Here is a 26007-nt window from a genome sequence, read left to right as displayed (position 1 = left end):
GTCGAGAGCTGCCAGCCAATCACAGGCCAGTAGCTCTATTGGCAGAATGACTCATCATCAGAACTTTTATGAATAAAATATATTTTTGCAAAAACAAAACATGGAGTTTGATCTCTGTTCTGGCTGGGGTGGGTTTGGGACCCGCCTCCTTGCCTACCTCTAATGGAGGTCGCGCTCCTGTAAGACGGACCCGCCTTCAGAGAACTGAAAAATATCCCAATTCTTGCTTTTTATATATTTCCAAGTCTACGAGCTTTCCACTGTTCCTTTCATTGGTACAATTCAGTTTGATGCTGTCTTCTTTGAAGCATGTTAAATAAACTTTAGTGGGAATGCACCCAATGCTCTCTTTCCCTGTCTCTGCTGGACACTGGAGGGTTAGGGGCTGGAACCACCATGTCACCCAATTTCCTGGAGAAGCTGTGTTTTGTTTCCTCATTCTAATTCTTGGATAAGGGGACAGTTTACACCACGGTTGCTCGTTGTCTCTGGTCACGGAGCGAGATGTGGGCGGCGGCTCGACGGGTTTAAATGTGAAATGTAATTTCCTCCAAAACACTTCGCAGCCCTGCGACCCTTTCCGCCGGGGGCGCGGGGCCCGGGGTAAGGGCGCGGCCTCGGGCAGCGGGCAGGAAGCGGGGCCTGGGTCCTGGGCAACGGGGCCGGACCTTGCGTAGCCGGGGGTGGGGCCTGAGGGTCACTGATGGTCAGTGGGCGGGGTCACGCTGTGTCCCCCACACTCTCCAAAGACGACGAGTACCGCCTCTGTAACGCGCACCACTATTGGCTAGATATTGAGAAGGGCGGGTCACAGTTAGTGTCGTGCCCGCTGATTGGACAAGAAATGCAATTAGTTGGTGTTCTTGAAGGACGTTAAAAAGATGGCTGCGCTCAGGGGTCTTTTCTGTGGTTGGAAGGTATGAGGGATGCCCTCTGCATCTTATCGGTTAATAGTAGTGATCTCTGGGATTGTGTTCGTGCAGTAACGCTGAGTTGTCTTTGTTTATGCAGAATGCTTTTGGCGTGTTATCACGGAGGGACTTCCATCGATCAGCGCTTGCTGCCGTGCAGGTAAAACCAGGGTCACTTTCGGTCACTGCTTTATCATTGGCGAATGAGAGGAACTTATTATTGTTATTATTGTATCGGAGCCAGTTATCCCTGCTGATCATTTAGTTAAGAATTGTAGGACTTTTAGATTGACATGTTTACCGGTGCTGCCATTAATCTCTGCATTTCCGAACTCATACCCACCTCGCGAAAATTGGAATTGGAAGCAATTTGTTGTAGTTTTGTGGCTGTTCTTTTACTTTTTGCTCTGTGTAACCCAATTCTGGGCTGATGCAAAAGTAGACATGTAACTGGTGCGAGAGCCTTCAGGTAGGCATTTGCCGCTTTAGCTTTGCATTGGGAATTAATTATAATCTAGGCTTCTACAAAAGCCACGCATGAGATGGGCATTAGTGGCTAACTAATCTGTTAACACCGCCCAAGAACATTCTTTTGGCAAGGATTCTGAAAACATTTGTCTTTTGCAGGGGTTGGCGTAGACAAGTCCTGCAGACATAAAAACAAAAAGCTAAAAGCTACTGCGGATGCTGGAAATCCAAAACAAAACAAAAACAGAATTACCTGGAAAAACTCAGCAAGTCTGGCAGCATCGGCGGAGAAGAAATCAGTCAACGTTTCGAGCCTCCATGGCCCTTCGGCAGAACTGCAGCATAGTTTCAACAAGGGAGAAATATAAATTGGTTTAAGGTGGGTGGGGGGCGGGGGGGAAGAGACACATTGAGGGTGTGGTGTGAGCAGATAATCAAAAGATGTCAGAGACAAAAGGGTCAAAGAGGTGTTGAAGATGGTGGTCTTTGTCTGAGAAAAGTGCTAATTAAGAATGGAATACAGGATATTCAAAGTACAGCTCTAGTGGGGGTGGGGTGGAAAGACTAAAGGTTTTAGTTTTAGATTTAAAAATAATGGAAATAGGTGGGGAAAGAATTTAAATCTAAAACTAAAACCTTTAGTCTTTCCACCCCACCCCCACTAGAGCTGTACTTTGAATATCCTGTATTCCATTCTTAATTAGCACTTTTCTCAGACAAAGACCACCATCTTCAACACCTCTTTGACCCTTTTGTCTCTGACATCTTTTGATTATCTGCTCACACCACACCCTCAATGTGTCTCTTCCCCCCCGCCCCCCACCCACCTTAAACCAATTTATATTTCTCCCTTGTTGAAACTATGCTGCAGTTCTGCCGAAGGGCCATGGAGGCTCGAAACGTTGACTGATTTCTTCTCCGCCGATGCTGCCAGACTTGCTGAGTTTTTCCAGGTAATTCTGTTTTTGTTAAGTCCTGCAGACCCCCGTTTGAGAGTAATTTAAAATAGCTGCCTTTCTAGTAATTTTGCAATTTTTCATGTAAACAAATGTTTGAAGTAACTTTGTTAACTGTGTGGTAAATTTCAAAATCCAAAGAAGAATGTTGGGCTAGTCCATGTTAAAAACTGCTAATCATTGAGAGAATTCCTAAAAGAAAAAGACAGAATCATTGAATTGGGAAATTTGTGGCCTTAGTGTGAAACGCATCTTGGCATTTTAAATTTAGTGAAGCTTTGTGTATATTGGAACCCCAGTTTTTTTTTTGTGGGATTCATCTTCAGCAGCATTGCATTAGCACAGATTGAATCATGAAAATTGCAGAATGGATGTGTGGCTTGGGTGTCTGTGCCAATTCTATTTCCCTGCACTCTCCCTGTATGGTGTATTTATTTTCAAGTTTCTCAGCTTTTAAATGGTATTATTGGATGTTAACTGCTAGTGTCAAAGTGTTTCCATATCTTTAAGTAGGAATCTACATTGAACATTGCTGCCTTCTGTCTGTGGACAAATGTGCTGTAGAGCTGTCATTGTGTATAGCCAATAAAAAAGCAAATTGGCCAAAACGTACACCGGTTTTACTAATGAAAATGTGAAGTCCTGAAATGTCACTCAAACAACAAAATTGACAAGCCCTGACTTCAGACTGCTTGGACTATCTCTTAAAAATAGAACCCCTATGTTTCAAAATATTGTTTAATTAAAATGTAAGCCTTTGGGAATCTTTTGTTCAATTTCATACCATTTTTAACAAAAGTACTATTGATTGAATGGATGAGTAGTTTCAATGGTGGAAAATATCTTGTCTTTAAAACAACTCTCAATTAGTGATTTGTTAATTGAATTCTAAATTTTCACTTCCTAAATTTGCTGGGTTATGGGAAAAAGGTGCGGGAGTGGGACTAGTTGAGCACTCTTGCAGAGAGCTGGCACAAGCATGATGGACTGAATGGCCTCCTCCTGTGCTATAACAATTCCTACGAATCTGCCTGTGCCATTTTCAGCTTGGAAAGATGACCTGCGTTTGTCCAGTGCTGTTGAGCTGTATTTCATACAAACATATGAATTAGGAGCAGGAGTAGGCCGCCCAGCCCTTTGAGCCTGCTCCACCATTCAATAAGATCATGGCAGATCTGATTTTAACCTCAACTCCACATTCCTGCCGACCCCCAATAACCTTTCATTCCCTTGCTTATCAGGAATCTATCTACCGCTGCCTAAAATTATTCAAAGGTTCTGCCTCCGCTGCCTTTTGAGGAAGAGAGTTCCAACGACTCATGACCCTCCTGAGAGAAAAATTTCTCCCCATCTCTGTCTTTAAAAACAAGGGGTCGCCCATTTAAACAGTGACCCCTAGTTTTAGATTACCCCACAAGAGGAAACATTGTTTCCACATCCACCCTGTCAAGTCCACTGAGGATCTTATGTTTCAATCAAGTTGCCTCTTACTTTTCTAAACTCCAGTGAATGCAAGCCTAGCCTGTCCAACTTTATCTCGTAAGACAACCCATCCATTCCAGGAATTAATCTAGTAAACCTTCTCTGAACTGTTTCCAATACATTTATATCCTTAAATAAGGAGCCCAATACTGTACGCAGTACTCCAGATGTGGTCTCATCAATACCCAGTATAACTGAAGCATTACCTCCCTACTCTTGCAGTCAATTCCCCTTGCAATAAACAATAATATTCTATTAACTTTCCTAATTACTTTCTACACCTTCATACTAACCTTTAGTGATTCATGCACTAGGACACCCAGATCCCTCTGAAACTGAGCTCTGCAGTCTCTCTCCATTTAGATATATGTTTTTTTATTTTTCCTGCCAAAATGGACAATTTCACTTTTCCCACATTATACTCCATTTGCCATATCTTTGCCTACTCACCTAACCTATCTAAACTGTTTTGTAGCCTCCTTAAGTCCCTTCTACAACTTACTTTCATACCTATTTTTGTGTCTTCAGAAAATTTAGCAACCATGCCTTTGGTCCCTTCATCCAAGACACTTATATAAGTTGTAAAGAGTCAAGGCCCCAGCACTGATCCATGTGGCACATCATTTGTTACATCTTGCCAACCTGTAAAAGACCCATTTATGCCTGCCCTCTGTTTCCTATTTATTAGCCAATCTTCTATCCATGCCAGTATGTTACCCCCTACATCATGAACTTTTATTTTCTGCAGTAAACTTTGATGTGGCACCTTATCAAATACCTTCTGAAAATCTAAGTACAGTACATCCCATTAATTCCCTTTTATCCACAGCGCATGTTACTTTGTCAAAGAGTTGCAGTAAATTGGTTAAACATGATTTCCCTTTCACCAAACCATGTTGACTCTGCCTGAAGACCTTGGGCTGAATTTTCCTGTCGGTGAGCAGGGGGCTGGGCCTGCTTGCCGACATGGGATGACATTGGGGGAAACCCCCGACGTCATCCCGCCCCATTTAAATTTTCAGGAAGGCGGGGGCGCAGCAAAATCAGTTGTGGGCCCGCCGACCTGCCAATGGCCAATTGAGGCCATTGACAGGATCATTAAAACAATTAAAGGACCTGCCCGTCCAACCTTGAGGTTGGCAGGCAGGCCAGGAGCCCTGGCGGCAAATAGAAAAAACATGAAACCTCATCCACCGGCGGGATGAGGTTTCATGTAGGGATTTTAAGTTTCAGTACAATTTATGAACATGTCCCATCTCATGTGACATTGTCACATGAGGGGACATGTTAAGGATTGTTTTTTTTCTGTTACAACTGTCAGCGATCTCCCTGAGGCAACACTTTGCCTCAGGGAGATTTGCGCTCTTTCGTGCACATGCGTGAAAGAGCGCACTCTCGCATTTGGGGAATCCCTCCCCCGCCTGCACAGGAAGCACATAGCGCTTCCCACAGGGTGGGCTTTAATTGGCCCGCCTACTTTAAATGGTGGCGGGGATCGGCTTCCCGCCCTCCGGAGATTGGGTCGGGCCCACCCGCTGGAAGGCAGAAAATTCTGCTCCTTGAATTTACCTAAGTGCATTGTTATAATGTCTTTAATAATAGCTTCTAACATTTTCCCTATGACAGATGTTAAGTGAACTGGCCTATAGTTTCCTGTTGTCTTTCTCCCTCCCATTTTGAATAAAGAAGTTACATTAGCTATTTTCCAATCTAATGGAACTTTCCCTGAATCAAGTGAATTTTGAAAATTTAAAACCAACGCATCAATTATCTCGCTAGCCACTTTAAGACCCTAGGGTGAAATCCATCAGGACCTGGGCACTTGTCAACCTGCAGTTTCAACATTTTGCTAAGTACTACTTCCCTGGTGATTAATTTTCCTGAGGTCCTCCCTCCCTTCCAGTTCCTGATTTACAGTTATTTCTGGGGTGTTACTTGCATCCTCTATAGTGAAGACCAATGCAAAATACTGGTCCAATTCATCTGCTATCTCCTTATTTTCCATTATTAATTCCCCAACCTACTTTCTGTAGGACCAACTCTCACTTTGTTAACCCTTTTCTTTTTTAAATATCTGTAGAAACCCTTACTACCTGTCTTTTATATTTCTAGCTAGATTTCTCCCATACTCTAATTTTTCCCTCCTTATTAATCTTTTAGTCATTCTTTGCTGTTTTTTATATTCTGTCAAGTCTTCTGACCTGCCACCCAACTTTGTGTAATTATATGCTTGTTCCTTAAGTTTGGTGCTGTCCTTAACTTTGTTAGTTAACCATTGATGAAAGGTCCTCACCTTCAAATTTTTCTTTCTCGTTGGAATGTATCTATTCTGTGTATTCTGAAATAGCCCCTTAAATATCTGCCACTGTCTCTCTGTTGACTTATCCCTTCACCTAAATTGCCAGTTCACTTCTGCTATCTCTGCTTTCATGGCTTCATCTAAGTTTAAAATATTAGTCTTAGACCCCCTCTTCTCTCCCTGAAACTGAATGTAAAATTCAGTCGTATTAAGATCACTGCTACGTAAGATATAGGAGCAGAAATTAGGCCATTCGGCCCATCGAGTTTGCTCCGCCATTCAATCATAGCTGATAAGTTTCTCAACCCCATTCTCCCGCCTTCTCCCCGTAACCTTTGATCCCCTTACCAATCAAGAATCTATCTATCTCGGTCTTAAATACACTCAATGACCTGGCCTCCACAGCCTTCTGTGGCAATGAATTCCATAGATTCACCACTCTCTGGCTAAAGAAGTTTCTCCTCATCTCTGTTCTAAAAGGTCTTCCCTTTACTCTGAGGCTGTGCCCTCGGGTCCTAGTCTCTCCTAATGGAAACATCTTCCCCACATCCACTCTATCCAAGCCTTTCAGCATTCTGTAAGTTTCAATCAGATCCCCCCTCATCCTTCTAAACTCCATCGAGTATAGACCCAGAGTCCTCAAACGTTCCTCATGTGTTAAGCCTTTCATTCCTGGGATCGTTCTCGTGAACCTCCTCTGGACCCTCTCCAGGGCCAGCACATCCTTCCTGAGATACGGGGCCCAAAATTGCTCACAATATTCTAAATGTGATCTGACCAGAGCCTTATAAAGCGTCAGCAGCACATCCCTGCTTTTATATTCTAGTCCTCTCGAAATAAATGCCAACATTGCATTTGTCTTCCTAACTACTGACTCAACCTGCAAGTTAACCTTAAGAGAATCCTGAACTAGGACTCCCAAGTCCCTTTGCACTCCAGATTTCTGAATTCTCTCCCCATTTAGAAAATAGTCTATGCCTCTATTCTTCCTACCAAAGTGCATGACCTCACACTTCCCCATGTTATGTTCCATCTGCCACTTCTTTGCCCATTCTCCTAACCTGTCCAAATCCTTCTGCCGCCTCCCCGCCTCCTCAATACTACCTGTCCCTCCACCTATCTTTGTATCATCTGCAAACTTAGCCAGGATGCCCTCAGTTCCTTCATCTAGATCATTAATGTATAAAGTGAAAAGTTGTGGTCCCAACACTGACCCCTGCGGAACTCCACTAGTCACCGGCCGCCATTCTGAGAAGGACCCCCTTATCCCCACTCTCTGCTTCCTGCCAGACAGCCAATCTTCTATCCATGCTAGTACCTTGCCTCTAACACCATGGGCTCTTATCTTACTGAGCAGCCTCCTGTGCGGCACCTTGTCAAAGGCCTTCTGGAAGTCCAAGTAGATAATATCCAATGGCTCTCCTTTGTCTAACCTACTCGTTACCTCCTCAAAGAATTCTAACAGATTTGTTAGGCATGACCTCCCCTTGATGAAACCATGCTGACTTTGCCCAATTTTACCATGCAGTTCCAAGTATTCTGAAATCTCATCCTTAATAATGGACTCTAAAATCTTACCAACGACCAAGGTCAGGCTAATCGGCCTGTAATTTCCCGTCTTTTGCCTCACTCCCTTCTTAAACAGGAGGGTTACATTAATGATTTTCCAGTCCTCTAGGACCTTCCCTGACTCCAGTGATTCCTGAAAGAGCACCACTAACGCCTCCACTATCTCTTCAGCTATCTCCTTCAGAACTCTGGGGTGTAATCCATCTGGTCCAGGTGATTTATCCACCTTCAGACCTTTCAGTTTTCCTAGCACCTTCTTGGTAATGGCCACTATACTCACCTCTGCCCCCCGACTTTCTTGACATTTTGGGATGTCACTTGTGTCTTCCACTGTGAAGACTGACGCAAAGTACCCATTCAGTTCCTCCGCCATTTCTTTGTTCCCCACTACTACTACATAGGGGTCCCTTCAATATGAGGTCATTAAATAACCCTATCTGGTTGTCCATACCAGGTCTAGCATAGTCTATTCTCTGATTGATGCCAGAACATGCTGTTCTAAGAAACTATTCCGAAAATATTCTTTGAATTCCTCATCTAGGCTACCTTTGGCCATTTGATTTTTCCAGTCTATAAGTAGATTAAAATCCTCCATGATAATTGCCACGATAATCTCCCATTATTTTTTCTTTGATACCTGTCCTACCATGTGGCTCCTGTTAGGTGGCCTGTACGCCACTCCCACAAGTGACTTCTTGCCTTTATCATTCCTCATCTCTATCCAACCACTTCTATATCCTGGTTTCCTGAACTGAGGTCATCCCTCTCTATTGTGCTAATACTATCTTTAATAAACAGAACCACCCCACCACCTTTTCCTAGCTTCCTGTCCTTCGTAAATGTGTCTCACCCTTCAATATTCAGGTCCCAATTAGTTGTCCTGTCGCCAATTCTCTAATGGCTATTAGTGCAAATTGAGATAAACGAGTCTGATCTATCAGTTCATTTGTTTTGTTTCAAATGCTTTGTGCATTCAGATACAGAGCCTTGAGTTTTGTTCTTTTTACTATTTTTGTAACCTCTAGCCTTATCTGCTGATTTGCCCTTAGGAAAGGACAGAGCACAAATCTATTATAGTCTGTTTATCATTTCCCATATTAATACCTTACTCTCTTGCTTTGCCTCTACTCTTTGATTTACAACATCTCCCCAAATTTGATTCCTTTCCCCCACAGTTAGTTTAAAGCCATCAGTACTTCCCTAGTAATGTGGCTTGCAAGAACACCGGTCCCAGCATGGTTCAGGTATAGACTGTCTCAATGGTACAGCCCCCACATTCCCCAGTACTGGTGCCAGTGCCCCATGAACCAGAACACACTTTTCCCACACCAGTCTTTAAGCCACGCAATCATCTCTCTAATCTTATTTGCCCTATGCCAAATTGCACATGGCTCAGGTAATGTTCCAGTGGCTATTACCTTGAGGTTCTGCTTCTTAATTTGGTGCCTAGTTCCTCATACTGACTATGCAGAACCTCTTTCCTTGTTCTATCTATGTCATTGGTGCCTACATGGACCACGACAACTGGGTCTTCCTCTCCAGCCCTGAGCAGATGTCCCAAACCCTGGTACCGGGCAGGCAACACAGCCTTCTGGACTGTCACTCTTTGTTGCTGAGAACAGTGTCAATTCCCCTCACCATACTGTCCCCTACTACCACAACGTTCCATTTTTTTCCCCCTCACTTGAACGGCTTTCTGCACCACGGTGCCTAGGCCAGTCTGCTCACCCACCTTGCAGACATTGGTTGCGAGTACCTCAAACTTTTGACAATTTCAAAAACTGAGGCTCCTCTGCTCTGTCTGTTCGGTCCCTTTACCTGTCTTGCTCGTGGTCACATCCGCTTGTCACTCACTGCTGACCAAAACAGGTGACCCTATTCTAAGAGACGTGACTGTCTTCTAGAAGACAGTGTCCAGATATTTCTCCTCCCTTATATTGTACAGTGTCTGCAGTTCAGCTTCCAGATCAGTAATCCTGATCTGGAATTCCTCTAGCTGCTTATGCTTTCTGCAGACGTGTTTGTCCAGGATTGCCTTAGTGCCCAGAAGCTCCCATGTTTCACAGCTGCAACGTTTCAATCTTAAGAAGTTCCACAAAACTATTATTCTCCTTGAGAGAGACTGACTTGCTATATACTCCATAAAACACATCATTTAATAATTTCGGGAAGATGGGAGAGAGACTTAAAAATGGTAAAAGGAAGAGTAACTAACTGAAAAGCAAAAAGATCACTTTTAAGTACTTGGTGCAAAATTTGAACAAATATGAGGGGTATCAAAGGATATATATCCCAGGCAGTGACACCAGATACAGATGAACAGCAGCTGTCTTTTCCAATCCTGTGTTTCTATAATTTTGAGACTCCTTGGGTATTCTGCCCATTGATGATAAACAAGTTTAAAAATTCTAGCCTCCTGCATAACCAGAAAGAATAATTGATTTCATACCGTTTTAGCTGACCTATCGAGATGCTCTAACCCAGGCCATGGATGAGGAGATTGAGAGAGATGAAACTGTGTTTCTGCTGGGAGAAGAGGTAGCACAGTATGATGGTGCATACAAGGTGAGACATAGCTGGTGATCTACAACTCTTCAAAGCTTTAGCACTGAAAGTAGCTATAAATATTCATGACTTTATTTTTGCAGGTGAGTCGTGGACTGTGGAAGAAATGGGGAGACAAGAGAATCATAGACACTCCTATTTCAGAGGTATGTTTCATTATAAAACCATTCCATGTCTAATTTGTGTTTAATAACTTGCTAAATGCTAAAATCATTGCACCTTTCTTTCAGATGGGTTTTGCAGGAATTGCAGTTGGTGCTGCCATGGTATGTACCTTGAATTTTTTTGTGTAATTTGCTGTGCCAAGTGCATGGAATTAATATATGGAACAGTAAATATTCTTCTGAAACAGGCTTGTTTGTTTAGCATTAAAATTGTCACCAATACATGCATTCTTGCAACAGCAAGAAAGTTAACAAATCTTCATCATTATGACAAAGCTAAAAATGATAAATTACTCATCAATAAAATAATTCTGTAGACTTGAAACATAGAAATATTACCAGTAGTGTTAGAGTATGAGATTAAAAGCCCAAAATATTGGGGACTGTACTGATGCCAAAGCTGGTGCATGTGAACATGTCTTGCAATATGCCCTTGGAAAAATAAGGTCAAATTCTTAATAACTTTTCACTAACTTCTCAGGCTGGCTTGAGGCCCATCTGTGAATTCATGACCTTCAATTTCGCACTGCAAGCCATTGACCAAGTTATAAATTCTGCTGCTAAAACACACTACATGTCAGCAGGTGCAATTCCTGTTCCTGTTGTCTTCAGAGGTCCAAATGGTTCTTCAGCTGGAGTGGCAGCTCAGCATTCCCAGTGCTTTGCAGCATGGTATAGCCACTGTCCTGGGCTAAAAGTGATTAGTCCTTGGAGTGCTGAAGATGCTAAAGGGTTGCTGAAATCTGCTATCCGAGATGATAACCCCGGTAAGTTTTTCAAAAAATATATTTGATAAGATAATATTTCAGATGTATGTTGTTGGCAAGGATCAATATAACTGCAATTGCCATTGTGTTGGTCTATGAACAAAGTATTCTTCTAATGTGGCACTATTCAAACTGATTTTGTGCCTTTTTTTTAATGGAAATCTAGATGCAGATACTTTGAATGTTAAAAGAAAAAGCGAAAATGGGGGTGAAAATCTTAGCTGATTTCCACAAACTGACCTGTCAGATGAGCAGCCACAGAGTGCACCATGATTTGTTATCCTTTACAGTCCTGAATGTTGATTAGTCCAGGCTTGGACATTTTCTGATCATTACTGACTTAATACACAACAGTAGTCACTGTGGAACCAATTAGTTCTGTTACTCCATTGAACCCTGCATGTTCATGGATTCATGGTTCATGGATGTGATTTCTTTTTTTCAGCCAAGAGCCCATCAGCTTTGTAATTTGATCATCTCTCAATTTTTATTTAATTTCTCACCTCTCTTCTCTTCCTGCCCCCCCCCACTTTGCTAACCATTGGAATTTGATGAAGCTGGTTTTTAACTGTAAATGTTTAACAAATCAGTTTAAGACACACCATTTATTCTGTATATGTAAACAAGCAATACTCATGACATCCATTAATATCCTGCAGTTGTTTTTTTGGAAAATGAACTGATGTATGGTGTGCCTTTTGAAGTCTCTGAGGAAATCCAGTCAAAGGATTTTGTTATCCCAATTGGAAAAGCCAAAATAGAAAAAGAAGGTAAGAAATTACATAAGTTATTTTGAAATTTAACATTAATATAAGCTTACTTTTATTGAACTGATTTAAAATGCAAATATAACTTGGTATTCCCTTCATGAAAGCTTCCTCTCAGCAAGATAGGATTGTGTTCTTTCCTTCAGCCATCACATCTACATTCTGGTACTCTTTCAAAATTTTTCTGGCTTAATATTGCTCTTCCCTGTTTTCAAAATTATCGCCCAAACCATGCCCTCAGTCACCTTTTGTGACAAATCTTTAGTTCATGGTTTGTGTTAATGTTTTAGATGTGATGTTTATTTCTGGGAAGATTAAAGTTTAACTATAGAAAATGGGATAAATGCAATTAAAGCAGCTTGGAGTCTATTACACTGAAAAGGTTGGGCCCATGTTGAATTAAGGTGTTAACAGCTAAAAAGGTAAGAGCCATAAAATAGCAGATGGGTTGACTTAGCTGGAGATCAGGTCTCTACACTGCTTGCAAAGAAGTGCTATCCAGAGAGTTGTTTTGTTTGAGGAGTTAGCCCTAATTTACTTTAAAAGTATTTGGAGAACCTTCTTAATCTCCACCCATCTCCATGGTAACATAGCCATAAAGGCTATGTTGCCATGTAGATGGGTGGAGCTTTAGCGTTCAAAAGTAACTTTTTTACTTTTGAACTTGTATAGGATGCTGCACTTATTACTGTGTAGCATTCTGGTTTCAATCTGATTTAAAAGGGTGGTACCAGAACTAAGAGATTACAGCAGCCAGGTAAGATTGGGCTGGTTTGATGTTTCTCTTTAGAAAAGAAAAGCTTTTGTAGAAACTTCATAGAGATTGCTAAAATTATGAATGGATAGGGAGCAGCTGTTCCCCTTAGTTGAAGGATCAGTCACGAGTGTACACAAGCTCAAGGTGAGGGGCAGGAGGTTTAGGGGGGATGTGAGGAAAAACTTTTTTATCCAGAGGGTGATGGTCTGGAATGTGCTGCCTGGGAGGGTGGTGGAGGCGGGTTGCCTCACATCCTTTTTAAAAAGTACCTGGATGAGCACTTGGCATGTCATAACATTCAAGGCTACGGGCCAAGTGCTGGTAAATGGGATTAGATATGTAGATCAGGTGTTTCTCATGTCAGTGGAGACTCGATGGGCTGAAGGGCCTCTTCTGCACTGTGATTCTGTGATTGTGCAGGGGTAGATGTGGAGAGAATGGCTCCGTTTGTGGGAGAATCTAAAACTAGAGGCCATAATACAAAATAGTTACAAATAAATCAATAGGGAAATGAGGAGAAATTTCCTTGCTCTATGTCCAGAATGTGAAACTCGCTGATGTAGGAAGTGATTGAGGCTTGGGTGTTTTCAAAGTGAAACATGAGAGAAAAGATATGCTGAAAGGAGGAGATTAGGTTGATGGAATGGGAGGGGACTCAGAATATAAGCACCAGCACAGACTAGTTGGGCTAAAAGGATTTCTACAGAAACAGGCAAATGTAGGAAGGGAAGCAGTTCCAATCTTCTTTCCTATTTTTTTTCAGTGCAGGGGAGGCAGTGGCATACTGGTAATATCACTGGACTAGTAATCCAGAGGCCCAGGCAAATGCTTTGGGGACACTTGTTCAAATCCCACTATGGCAGCTGGTGGAATTTAAAATCAATTGGTCTGCATTGAGTGCTGCTTGAGTGCACAGATTGTGAAGCTGGGAGTTTGGTGAGGGGACCTTAAGGGTTAATCTCTTTTTACATTTAACTAAAAATTACTATTTTAGTTAATTGCTAAGAGGTGAGTTAAATTCCTTCCAGTCTTAACCAGGGATATACAAGCGCTCTCAGACCAGTTCTAACTAGTTAATTAAGTAGCCATCTTAAACTGGTTTCTGAGCTTTAGCAGAGCTGACTCATCATTATTTTTCAGAGGATAGATACATGGGTTTCAGAGTGCTGCTTGAGTGTAGTGTGTGAAACTGGGAGTTTGGTGAGGGATTTTGGTGAAGAGGAGAACTATAAATTAAGAAAGATAAATTTAATTAACACACAAATGGCAGGACAGGTGATGCGTCATGGCTGGAGCATGTGGGAGCTCCTGGATGCCAATGCAATCCATGGCACCCGCATCTGTAGTAGGTGTCTATGGCTTGAGCTTCAGCTCAGTTAATGAGCTGGAGACCAAGTTGCAGACGTTGTGATGTATCGAGGGGCAAAGTTACCTGGACGCTTTGTTCCAGAAGGCAGCCACATCCCTTAGATTAGCGTCATCTAATTTGGTCAGTGATCAGGCACAGGAGGGTGTGACTGTGAGCCAGGCAGGTAAGGGGAGAGTGGAGGATCCTCGGCCCTTGCAATTGAGCAACAAGTTTGAGGTTCTTGCAGTTTGTTTGAACGAGAGAGGGCTGTAACGTGAATGAGCAAACTGATCATGGCACCATGACATAGGAAGCTGTTCAAGTGGGGGTAGTTAAAAGGAATGTAGTGGTACTAGGGGACAGTATAGTCAAGGGAATCTACACTGTTCTCTGCAGCCAAGAGTGAGAAGCCAGGAGATTATTTTGCTTTCCCAGTGCCAGGGTTCGGGACATCTGTTCAGGGCTGGAGAAGAACTGGCAGTAGGAGGGGAAGGATCCGGTTGTAATGGTCCATGTAGGTACCAATGACATGGCTAAGACTCAGAGAGGTTTTGGCCTGCACTGGAGTGCTGCTTTGGGTGCATTAGAGTGCTCAAGTTGGAGTTTGGTGCGTGAAGGTGCTCAGTGAAGAGGGGAAGGAGGTGCTCCTTTTCTACCTTTTTTTTCAGTGTCCAGTAGCTGGTTCTTACTTTGATACAGGAGAATCAGCCAGTTGGTGAGTAACTGGTAAATTATTCTACTAATTCTAATTGTAATAGTTTTTAAAGTTATGGTATGGCAGGTCAGCTTGGTCGAGTGGAATGCACACCCTGCGGAATGTGGGAAATCATGGAAGTACCATTTGTCTTAGACGAACACATCTGCAGGAAGTGTCACTGGCTGCAAAAGCTTGAGCTCTGGGTTACAGAACTCAAGCAGCGGCTGGAGTCACTGTTGTGCATTCCCGAGGTAGAGAACTATGTGGATAGCACGTTTTAGGGAGGCGGTCACACCACAAGTTAACAGCATGCAGGCAAAAAAGAAATGGGTGACCACCAGGCAGTCTAAAAGATCCAGGCAGGTAGTGCAGGAGTTCCCCTGAGTCTCTTGCTTGCTAATCAGTTTTCCACTTTGGATACTGGTGAGGGCGATGGCTGCTTGGGGGAGATTGCAGCCAGTCTGTGGTCCCATGGGTGGCTCAACTGCACGAGAGGGGAGGAAGAAGCGTGGGAGAGCAATAGCGATAGGGGATTCCATATTCAGGGGATTAGACAGTCTTTTCTGTGGCAGTAAACGTGACTCCAGGATGGTGTTTCCTCCCTGGTGCCAGGGTCAAGGATGTTACGAAGTGGGTGCAGGGCACCTATCTGGGGGAGGGTGAACAGCCAGAGGTCATGGTCCACATGGGTAGCAATGACATAGGTAGGGAGAGGGATGAGGTCCTGAAAGCAGATTTTAGGGATTTAGGAAGGAAAATTAAAAAGCAGGACCTTGAGCAATGATCTCAGGATTACTCCCAGTGCCATGTGCTAGTGAGCATAGTGACTGAACAAATGGCTAGAGAATTGGTGTAGAAGAGAGGGCATCATGTTCCTGGAGCAGGTGGGATTTGTACAATCTGGTCAGGCCACACCTTAACAGGACTGGGACTAATTTCCTCGCAGGGAGATTTGCTAGTGCTGTTAGGTAGGGTTTAAATCTCCAGATTTAGAGATCCAAGGGACTAGAGAGAATGAGGAATTGAAGGAAATTAGTATTAGTAAGAAGCTTGTATTGGAGGAATTAATGGGACTAAAGGTTGATAAGTTCCTGGGGCCTGACGATCTTCATCCCAGAGTTTGAAAGAGGTAGCTATGGAGATGGTGGATGCATCTTTCAAAATTCTATAGATTCTGGATTGATTCCCGCAGATTGGAAGGTAACAAATGTCACTTCTGTTTAGGAAGGTAGGGAGAGAGAAAACCGGGGACTACAGACCTGTTGGCTTTACATCAATAGTAGAGAAAATGCTAGAATTTATTATACAAGATGTGATAAATGGACACTTGGATAATAATGATCTGGTTCAGTGTCGTCAACGTGTATTTATGAACAGGAAAACATGTACTTATGAACCTGTTGGAGTTTTTCTTTGAGGATGTTACTGACAGAATTGATAAATGGGAATCAGTGGATGTAATATACTTGAATTTTCAGAAGGCTTTTGATAAAGTCCCCTGCTCTTTTCCCCACCCCCTCCCCAGGAGCTTGGCTAGCAAAATTAAAGCACGTGGGATAGGAGGTAATATACTGCCATGGATTAAGATTTGGTTAATGGGCAGAAAGCAGAGTAGGAGTAAACGGGTCATTAAAGCTTGGTGGAAATATGTATTGTGAGGAAGATGTAAAGCAGCTTCAAGGGGAATTGGACAGACTTAGTGAGTGGGCAAGAACATGGCAGATGGAATATAATGTGGAGAATGAGAGTTTATCCACTTTGGTAGGAGGAACAGATGTGTAGACTTTTTCTTAAATGGTAAGAGATTAGAAAGTGTAGATGTACAAAAGGACCTGGGTGTTGAAGGCTAACATGTAGGTGCAGCAGGCAATTAGGAAGGCTAGTGGTATGTTGGCCCTTATTGAAAGAGGATTTGAGTACAGGAGTAGCAAAGTCTTGCTTCAGTTGTATAGAACCTTGGTTAGACTGCACCTGGAGTACTGTGTGCAGTTTTGGTCCCCTTGCTTTAGGAGGGATATTATTACCATAGAGGGAGTGCAGTGAAGGTTTGCCAGACTTGTTCCCAGGATGGCGGGCCTGTCCTATGAAGAGAGGTTAAGGAAACTGGGCCTGTATTCTCTAGCGTTTCGAAGAAGGTGATCTCATTGAAACCTACGAAATACTTAAAGCAGTAGTAGATGCAGGTAAATTGTTTCCCCTGGTTGAGGAGCCTAGAACCAGGGAACACCCCTTCAAAATAAGGGGGAAGCCACTTAGGACCGAAATGAGGAGAATTTTTTTCACTTAGAGGATTGTGAATCTTTGGAATTCTCTACCCCAGAGGGCTGTGGAAGCTCAGTCATCGAGTATGTTTAAAGTAGATTGGCATTTAGAAACCTGTCACTGATGTAAAGGGCTATGGGGATAGTGTGAGGGGCAGGGAGGAACATTATGGATGATCAGTGTGATCATATTGAATGGCGGCGCAGACTCATTGGGCTGAATGGCCTACTCCTATGTTCTGCATAGGGAGTATGAGGAACTAGGCACCGCATTAAGAAGCAGAACCTCAAAGGTAGTAATCTCTGGATTATTACCTGAGCCATGTGCAAATTGGTATAGAGTAAGTAAGATATTAGAGAGATGAATGTATGGCTCAGTGACTGGTGTGGGAGAAGTGGGCTCTGATTCCTGGGGCACTACCACCACAGTTGGGGAAAGTGGGGGCCGTACCGTGGAACTGTTCTGGCAAGTCGTGTAACTCGGGAAGTAGAGAGGTCTTTAAACTAAACAGAGCGGGAAAGGGATCATGGGGAAGATTGAGTAAATTAAAGGCAAATGACAAGGCAAAAGAGCATTGAAGATAATGATAATCAGAGTATGGCAGAAAGGGACAGTGATTGTAAACGTAATAGTGTGCCAGCAGGTAGGGGCAGAGTTTACAAATTCAGTTTTTAAAAAATAAACTGAATTAAGGGCGCTATCTGCCCATAGCAATAAAATGGATGAATTGCCGGCTCAAATAGAAATTCATATGTATGACCTGATAGCCATTACAGAGACCTGGCTACAAGGAAACCAAAGCTGAGACCTAAATATCCAAGGGTACATGACATTCAGGAAGCTGGGAAAAGGTGGTGGGGTAGCTCTGTTAATTAAAGAGGGTATTGGTATTGTAGTAAGAGGTGTCATTTTAAAACTAAGGACAAGACAGAATCAGTTTGGGTGGAACTAAGTAACAGCAAGGAGCAGAAAACATATTAGTGGGAGGAGTTTATAAGCCACCCAAATAGTAGTGGTAATGTAAATCACAGTATAAGTAAGGAAATTAGGTGTGTAACAAGGGTAATACAGTGATTGTGGGGGATTTCAATCTGCAAATAGACTGGGTAAACCTAATTAGCACTAATGTTGTGGATGTCGGATTTTTGAAACCTGAGTTTTCTAGAGCAGTACGTTGATGAACCAATTAGGGAATGGGCTTTTTTAGATCTAGTATTGTGCAATGAAAAAGGGTTAATTCATAATCTTGTAAAGGAGCCTTTAGGAAAGAGTGACCATAAATAATTGAACATTACTTTCAAACCTAATGTAAAATTCTATCACAGACTAGGGTCTTAAATCTAAACAAAGAAAACTATGAAGGGCAATTTGGCTGTGATGGATTGGGAAAGTACATTAAAAGGTATGATGGTAGATGGGCAATGGTTCACATTTAAAACTATTACATAGTTTACAACAAACATACACTTCTTTAATGCATAAAAACCCAGCAAGGAAACTATGGTTAATGAAAAAAAATCAAGGATTGTATTAGATCAAAGGAAGAGGTATATAAAGTTGCCAAAAAAAAGATGGTAACTCTGAGGATTGAGCGCAATTTGGAATTTTGCAAAGGAGGGCAAAGAAAAAGATTAAGAAAGGAAAAATAGAATGAGAGTAAACTCATGAGCAACATAAAAACGGACTGTAAAAGCTTCTATAGGTATTTAAAAAGGAAAAGATTAGCAAAAGCAAATGTGGGTCCATTACAAGCAGAGTCAGGAATAGGGAAAAAGAAAATGGTAGAGAAACTAAACAAATACTTTGTTTTCATGGAGGAAAATACTAAAAACCTCCCAGAAATAATGGAGAATCAAGGGTCTAGTGTAAACGGGGATCTGCAAGTTAATATTAGTTAAAATAAGTACTAGAGAAATTAATGGGACTTACAGTAGAAAAATCCCCTGGACCTCAATCTACATCCGTGTTGAAAGAGGTGGCTGCTGACATAGGTGCATTGTTGGTCATCTTTCAAAATTCTATAAACTCTGGAATGGTTCTTGTAGATTAGAAGGTGGTAAATGTAACCCCACTTTTTAAGAAAGGATGGAGAGAAAACTGGAAACTACAGACCTGTTAGCCTAACATCAGTTGTAGGGAAAATGTTAGTCTTTAATAAAAGATGTGATAACAGGACACTTGGAAAATAATGGTAGAATTAGGCAGAGTCGACATGGATTTATGAAAGGGAAATCATGTTTAAAAACCTGTTGGAGTTTTTTTGAGGATGTAACTAGCAGAATAGATAATGGAAAGCTGGTGGATATGGTATGTTTAGATTTTCAGAAAGCTTTTGATAAGGTCACAAGAGGGGCATATACTGGCATGGATTGAGAACTGGTTAACGGTCAGAAAACAGTAGGAATGAATGGGTCATTTTTGGGTTGGCAGGCTGTGACTAGTGGGAAACTGCAAGGATCAGTGCTTCGAGCCCTGGTTATTCACAATCTATATCAATGATTTGGATATGGAATTAAATGTAATATTTCCAAGTTTGCAGATAACATGAAACTAGGTGTAAGTGTGAGTTGTGAGCAGTGACGCTTCTGTGGATTTGGAGGGGCTAAGTGAGTGGGCAAAAGTTTGGCAGAATAGTTTGGAGAAATGTGATATCCACTTTGGCAGCAGAAATAGAGTATTTCTTAAATGGAGAAGGGCTGGGAAATGTTGATGTTCAAAGGGACTTGGGTGTCCTAGTTCACGAGTCACTGGAAGCTAACATGCAGGTACAACAAGCAATTAGGAAGGCAGATGGTATGTTGGCCTTTACTCCTATACTCAAATCCTCTTGTAATGAAGATATCTTACTGCAATTATATAGAGCCTTGGTGAGACTGCATCTGGAGTAGTGTGTGCAGTTTTGGCCTCCTCACATAAGGAAAGATATACTTTACTATAGAGGAAGTGCAACAAAGGTTCACCAAACTAATTCCTGGGATGGATGTATTGTCCTATGAAGCGCAATTTGAATAGACTGGGCCTTTATTCCCTGGAGTTTAGAAGAATGAGATGTGATCTCATTCAAGCATACAAAATTCTTAAGGGCTCAACAGGGTAGATAGAGGAAGGATGTTTTCCTTGGCTGGGGGTCCAGAACCAGGGACGTGTTCTCAGAATAAGGGGCAGGCCATTTAGGACTGAGATGAGGAATTTCTTCACTCGTGGCAAATCTTTGGAATTCTCTGCTCCAGAGGGCTGTGGAGGCTCATTCATTGAACATGCTCAAGACTGAGATTGATAGATTTCTATATGTTAAAAACATCAAGGTATACAGGGATAGTGCAGGAAAATGGTGCTGAAGTAGAAGATCAGCTATGATCTCATTGAATGGCAGAGCAGGCTCGAAGGGCTGAATGGCCTACTCCTATTTCTTAGGTGATGGAATTACACTTTGAGTGCTGAGCTGAGTGGCTATTCTTCATGTATGAGTTTGGCTTTTTTACTGGGGTATCATTGCTGAGCCTGATCTTGTCCTCACTTGAATCTATATATTTTACTTTCCAGCAATGGTCATTGTATAGTAATCAGCATCTTCCCTTGTTGAAACCAGTTATAGTGCTTCTACAGCCATCCACATTGAGATTAACTCAGCACAAACCAGAAATTGCTGTATGGCATGATTATATTACCAAATGATCCATTTAAGAGCTGGAGAATTCCATTGTTTTTGAGGCTGATGGTGCAACACTATTTCAGCATGGTAAGGATACAGGGAACTGGGACAAAATGATGTAGGATGGACTATTGGAAACTTTGGAGGAACAAGTGAAGAAAATTCAAAAGAACAAATGGTCATAGCTATAAAAGGACAAATGAGATTTGAGCTGGAGTACGCCAGACGTCTGGTGGCTTTTAGCAAGTACAACAGGTGAGAAGTGGAATTTTTCAGCCGGATAAATTTAGAAGTTTGTGTGAATGATTTCTGTGTCAACTATCACATTTGGTATGTTTTTAAAAAATACACACATGGGAGCAGGAGAGGGTTATTTTGAAGCTACAGCTGTGAATGTAGGAGACGAATATTTCTGGTATCACCTTCATTCCTATAGATAGGCTAAGTATGGATTTCCAGTTATCCCACCTAAGTAGAAGATCAGGATGCTGATATTTTGTTACATCCCACTTTAGTGATTTGCTATTATAAGTTTGAGAATTTGGTATATTCCTTTTATCACTAGTTTTAGATTGATGCAATGGAGATGCACTTTATCAGGATGTGTAATTTTCGGGGGATATTCATTTAAGTCAGCTTCATCATTGCTAGATCAAAATTACATTTTGTTTTTGGCATTGTTTCCAAGCAGTAACTATAAACAGATAACAAAACGGATCATCTGAACATAATTCCCAATTGGCATTTTGAGAAAATCGCCTGTTGACTTTGGTAAATACCCCTTTACTTTTTTCTCTCTGCCATGCCCTGTGTTTTTCCACTCCCCACCTCCTCCAAAAAAATACTTCAATTCCACCAGGGAATGATGGCTCCATTTGAACATGCACAGTGACTCATGGTCTCTTTTTCTGTATAATAGTTTGCACCCTTCACATGTCAAGTGGTTCATCTGAATTCAATGTTTTGTAGTGAGCTACTAAAGTTAATTGGAATGCACAAATACACGAATTATTTTTAATAAAGCTGAGCAGCTTTTTATCATCCCCTTGCTGCCCATTTATGACAATGTGACTAGCAGACTACAGAATCTATTAAGATAAATCTATCAAGTTGCTAAGCTTATCTGCACTTTGTAATTTTAGTTTCAAAGACGTTGACTTTTTTTCTTCTACTTGGCTTGTATCCTATTTGTTGCACGCAAATTTGAAACTAACTTGATCTATATCTATACTTGATCTCTACAATAATCATAGCTAATTTTGCTTCTGTAGGAACTAATGTCACTTTAGTTGCACACTCTAAAAGTGTGGGGCATTGCCTGGATGCAGCTGTTGCTCTTGCAAAGGAAGGCATTGATTGTGAGGTAGGTGACTGGGAAAGAATAAGAGTATACAAAAACTGAAATGGGAAAGGAAATATTTAAAGCAAGTAGAAATTGTGAATGCAAATTATTAAAACAATCATTCAAAAATTTTTCAGCTGATTTTAATGCTCATTTCAGTCTCTTAAGTAGTTAATATAAAATTTACACCAAGGCTAGTCTGTATAGTTTTTTAATTCCCCTGCCTAACCAATTCTTCCTATGAGACAATACTTAAGATGTTTTTGTCTATTTATGTTTTGGGTATTCTACTAAACTACACATCAGCCTCTAAACTCTGGTTACAGCTCTGGATGAACAACAGTAGTACAATATCTTTTTTTAAAGTGCTTGGTTCAAATGACCTGAACTGAATGCTACTAAGTGTTTTTTTGTGCTTATGGGTGGGTGAACTAACTTGGGATTTAGTGTGGCAGTGTGAAGAATTGAGGGCACAGTAGCTGGAGCATCCTAATCAAATGATTACATGTTTTAATGGTCAGCTCCCTCAAACCTTTCACCCTGGTGTCACCAATAATCATCACCCTAATTGTGATTTCCTGAATATTTGTAAGTCTCCCATTTTAATGGGAAGAGATATTGTTCAAAAAAGGTTTCACAAATATAGTGAGAATTTCATCAAAGGTGCTATCATCTAATTAAAAATAAACCCAAGACATTTTAAAAATTGTTTGACTCGTGTTCTCACCTAAATACAGAAGGCTGATTCCAGTGTTTTTGTTTTAAATTTACATACTAGTAATTTAGTATGTTTATCAGGTCAGCTTCATGGCTGGCAATAGTAGTTCCACCAAACAGCTGCCTAAGCCTGAGAGAATCTTATTTTACTAAATTTCTTTTACTCCTCAAAGCTTGCTGTACCTTGGCACAGCTTCATTTTGACTTGAATTGCCATAATCCCATTTTTGTAGCATTCAGTCTCTATCCTTTTCACCCAAGGATGGTAATCTGTTAAATTGCACAAGATTACTTGTGCACTTCAAGGGCTTTTGTTTTAAGAAGAGCATTAATGTCGCAATTTGTATTATTTCAGGTCATTAATATGCGTACCATCAGACCCCTGGATATTGAAACAATTGAAGCCAGTGTGATGAAGACCAATCATCTGCTAACAGTTGAGGGTGGTTGGCCACAGTTTGGAGTGGGTGCTGAAATCTGTGCCAGAATTATGGAAGGTAAAGCACAAGACATTAGTTTTCCAACTTTTTTACTAATTCCACATATATTAAAACTTGTAGACATTTGAAATTGTTTTAATGTTAAAGTGAAGACGATTGAAAAGTTTTCTGAATTATATGGTATTAAAATACTTGTTTGCAGTCTTGTTGAATTATAATATTTCACTACAGGACCAGCATTTAACTATCTGGATGCCCCAGCTGTACGTGTCACTGGTGCTGATATTCCTATGCCTTATGCAAAGATCTTGGAAGACAACAGTATACCTCAGGTTAAAGATGTAATTTTTTCGGTCAAGAAGGTACTCAATGTGTAATTGTACTTACTGCTGTTTTCCCCCCACCCCAATCTCCATTTAAATCCTTTCACTGATGGTGTATATCTGTGTTATGCTTAATAGTTGCTGTGTCATCCTGCAGGAAGGGCAGAACATTCAATGTTTTGTAGCACAAAAGTTGTTGAAAAACTGTCCTACACAAAATAATCTGTGGGAAAGCTTATTTTGAGTAGTAATTTCTCCTCCTCCTCCCAAGTTGATGTATATTTTTCATGTTCAACAGGAAGCAGTGTGCAGTGCTCCAAAATAAGAATATCTCACCAGTGGCACGTACAAGTGTTTAAAAATAATACGGATGCCAGAGATATACTGAAAAATTAGATCATGCTTTTATTCAAATCCTCAAAGGCATAATCAAATCCTTGTTTTTGTTACTTTCATAGTCCAAATCAGCTGCACTGTTTCCTGATAGGTCAGTCTAGGTAGGAAAGCAGACACGGTCTGAACCTATCACCTTTTTTTAAGCAATATTGTGCCCATCGGTTAAGGGATTGTTATAAAAGCTTTGGGAAGCTTTACTTAAACTTCGTGTCTATTGTTTGATATTCTGTTGACAGGTCCTACTGGTTTTTAAAACATGCAAATTTCTGCAATTGGTCACTTGGAGTATTATGAAAATCTTTCAGCATTAATGCTTTCAACTATTTATAAACTTCTTTTGAAAACGCACACCTGTTTAGTTTACAAATAGATCAACCTCTTGCTATGTTTATTGAGCTGTATGTATCAATTACAGATATTGTAAATGTTCTTTAAGGCATTCTTCTAAAGATAATGTACCAGTTTGTGATTGCATGTGGGCTGATTTAGTTTTGTATGACTCCAGTGAAACTAATTGAATGAAATTAAAGTCTAAACAAATCAAGTCTGTTTTTTTAAAAAGGAAAGTGACTCTTCCTCCCTCCCAAAATCCTTTCAGCAACTACATGTCTAAATATTAGTAATGAACACTGTTCCTCTTGCCCAGTAGAGCAGGATCTAAACTTAAGGCTCCAGCAGTTTGACTTGAGACAAAGCTATTTTAAATTGTCTATACATTTGTAAGTTAATGGTTTCAAATTGTTATATACAAGTAATAGGCTTAAACCTGTTTGTTTTTTTGTTGCCTTGTTATTCATTCACTGCATGGGACAGTCATATTTTTGAACTAAGTCACCCCTGATTTAGTGTTGCTAGATTTGTGCTGTGATGGATATAGGTTCTAAGTTTGAAATATGCCCATTAAGTATCAGATATGGGGTGGAACCCATAACTTTGATGACCAATAGAATGCCTAGATATCAGGGTTTCAGATACCAAGTCACCTGAAGTATTTTCACATTTGAAATTATGTATTACATATAGTCCATTTGTAAACAAAATACTTTGCCACATTTTCTGAAATATGCTGAGTTCAAGTGTTGACAACTTTTTAAAATCTTAAACAAAAACAGAATTACCTAGAAAAACTCAGCAGGTCTGGCAGCATCGGTGGAGAAGAGTTGACGTTTCGAGTCCTCATGACCCTTCAACAGAACTGAGTAATATTAGGAGAGGGGTGAAATATAAGCTGGTTTGGGGGGGGGAGAGAAGTTGAGGGGTGTGGGTGGTTGTAGGGACAAGCAAGCAGTGATAGCAGATAATCAGATGTCACAGACAAAAGAACAAAGAGGTGTTGAAGGTGGTGATATTATCTAAAAGAATGTGCTAATTAAGAATGGATGGCAGGACACTCAAGGTACAGCTCTAGTGGGGGTGGGGTGGAAAGACTAACAGCATAAAAGGTATAGATTTAAAAATAATAAATAGGTGGGAAAAGAAAAATCTATATACATTATTGGAAAAAACAAAAGGAAGGGGGAAGAAACGGAAAGGGGGTGGGGATGGAGGAGGGAGTTCAAGATCTAAAGTTGTTGAACTCAATATTCAGTCCGGAAGGCTGTAAAGTGCTTAGTCGGAAGATGGTGCTGTTCCTCCAGTTTGCGTTGGGCTTCACTGGAATGATGCAGCAAGCCAAGGATTTGAATTTTAAAATCTTAAATTGGTTTAAAAAAAAAACCCTCTTCAGTGACAGCAAAATTTGAATGAGGCTGGAGAACGACTACTAAAGATTCCCATGTACCTAATCAGTATGTAAAACCCAGACAGTCCATTATTTCTTACTCAAAGACACTAGAGGAATAAACCTCAAATCTGTTTCTAATTGGCAGGAATTGTTAATTGCTGTATGACCATTTTAAACTTTTGTAAAGTTGAAATGAATGTGTGCAACTGCCTAAGTAGATCTCATGCATTCACAATAAAAGTAAATAGAGAAACTTTACACATTGATTATGTTGAAATTGAAGTAGATACACAAGATTTAGAATGGCAAACTGCCCTTTGCGTGTAAAAGCCGTATATGTTTCTGAAATAAGATCAGCATCAATGTCTTCTGACAGGGGAATAGTTCAAGGTTTCCCACTCT

The 26007-nt window shown here is 41.0% G+C and overlaps 1 protein-coding gene across 1 annotated transcript; it reads left to right on the top strand.

Annotated features, from left to right (window-relative positions):
- Window positions 1-792: 792 nt before the first annotated feature.
- Window positions 793-24422, top strand: pdhb (pyruvate dehydrogenase E1 subunit beta). The gene is made up of 10 exons (XM_078543609.1): window positions 793-917; window positions 1012-1071; window positions 10143-10250; window positions 10334-10396; window positions 10481-10516; window positions 10896-11181; window positions 11841-11951; window positions 21936-22027; window positions 23079-23220; window positions 23395-24422. The coding sequence occupies exons 1-10, from the start codon at window positions 882-884 to the stop codon at window positions 23538-23540; spliced, it is 1080 nt and encodes a 359-aa protein (XP_078399735.1). The 5' UTR covers window positions 793-881; the 3' UTR covers window positions 23541-24422.
- The last annotated feature ends 1585 nt before the right edge of the window (window positions 24423-26007 follow it).

Source organism: Cetorhinus maximus, chromosome 6, assembly GCF_964194155.1.
Source record: "Cetorhinus maximus chromosome 6, sCetMax3.hap1.1, whole genome shotgun sequence".
Lineage (NCBI taxonomy): Eukaryota > Metazoa > Chordata > Chondrichthyes > Lamniformes > Cetorhinidae > Cetorhinus > Cetorhinus maximus.
Note: the sequence above shows the minus strand (reverse complement) of the source record. Positions and strands in the feature narration are given on the sequence as shown.

What these genes read in the sequence shown, in the direction of transcription:
- pdhb (XM_078543609.1), top strand. Translation starts at nt 882, where the DNA reads ATGGCTGCGCTCAGGGGTCTTTTCTGTGGTTGGAAG. An exon ending in CAGCGCTTGCTGCCGTGCAG is followed by an intron (nt 1,072 to 10,142) that starts GTAAAACCAGGG and finishes ATACCGTTTTAG; the next exon opens with CTGACCTATCGAGATGCTCT. An exon ending in CTGTGCCAGAATTATGGAAG is followed by an intron (nt 23,221 to 23,394) that starts GTAAAGCACAAG and finishes ATTTCACTACAG; the next exon opens with GACCAGCATTTAACTATCTG.